The sequence below is a fragment of the Penaeus monodon genome, chromosome 20 (genome assembly GCF_015228065.2).
Source record: "Penaeus monodon isolate SGIC_2016 chromosome 20, NSTDA_Pmon_1, whole genome shotgun sequence".
In the NCBI taxonomy this organism is placed as follows: Eukaryota; Metazoa; Arthropoda; class Malacostraca; order Decapoda; family Penaeidae; genus Penaeus; species Penaeus monodon.
In genome coordinates, this window is record NC_051405.1 from 7695233 (window position 1) to 7695896 (window position 664).

The 664-nt window shown below is 37.7% G+C and overlaps 1 protein-coding gene across 2 annotated transcripts in view; it reads right to left on the reverse strand.

Moving 5' to 3' along the window:
* Nucleotides 1-664, reverse strand: part of LOC119585611 (homeobox protein prospero-like) — a gene marked incomplete at its 5' end in the record, with an annotated part of 25587 nt that overhangs the window by 20815 nt on the left and 4108 nt on the right. For both annotated transcript variants that reach the window (XM_037934281.1, XM_037934280.1), the window contains 1 exon segment: nt 114-185. In XM_037934281.1, coding sequence (XP_037790209.1) covers nt 114-185 — 72 coding nt within the window.

Below are 664 nucleotides of genomic sequence, written 5' to 3' on the forward strand. Positions count from 1 at the left end.
AAGAGATAAAAAAAAAAAAAACAACGGGAAAAATTATGCATACGTGTTGATGTTCATGCCTAAAAAAATATACATAGATGTAATTGTGTTCTAAGCCAAAAATATATACGTACTTGAATTCCAACCATCAGTGAGGGTTGAGGGTTGAATCATGTTGAGATTTGCAGAATGGTTTTGTATTCTATCTGAAGAGATAGAAAAGGGCACACACAATTACAGTAGAATATTACCATCACCGAGACAAGAGTTAGATAGTTTTGATAGATTTTGAGATAGAGAAAAAGAGATAGAAAAAGATACCGATAGATAGAATGTGAGAAAAGAGGGGAAAAAGAAAGATGGATAGATATATAGATGGATTCAGACTATTGAGATGGAGTGTTAGGAGTGTGAGCGAGTGATAGGACATCTTTTATATAGAAAGGATAGGAAAAGAAAGGAAAGGAAAGGAAAAACGACAGGAGTGACAGAGAGAGAGAAAAAAAAAAGAGAAAGACAGAAAGAGACAGAGAGAGTGAAAAAAAAAATCACAAGAGAAAGACAGGGAGGGGAGAGGGAAGAGGGGAGAAGGAAAGTAACATTAGATTCCCATAACTGACACAGGGCGATGGCTCGAGATATGGCATGACAACTTGCAACCTAAGCTGGTCGGGGGCGGGGGAGG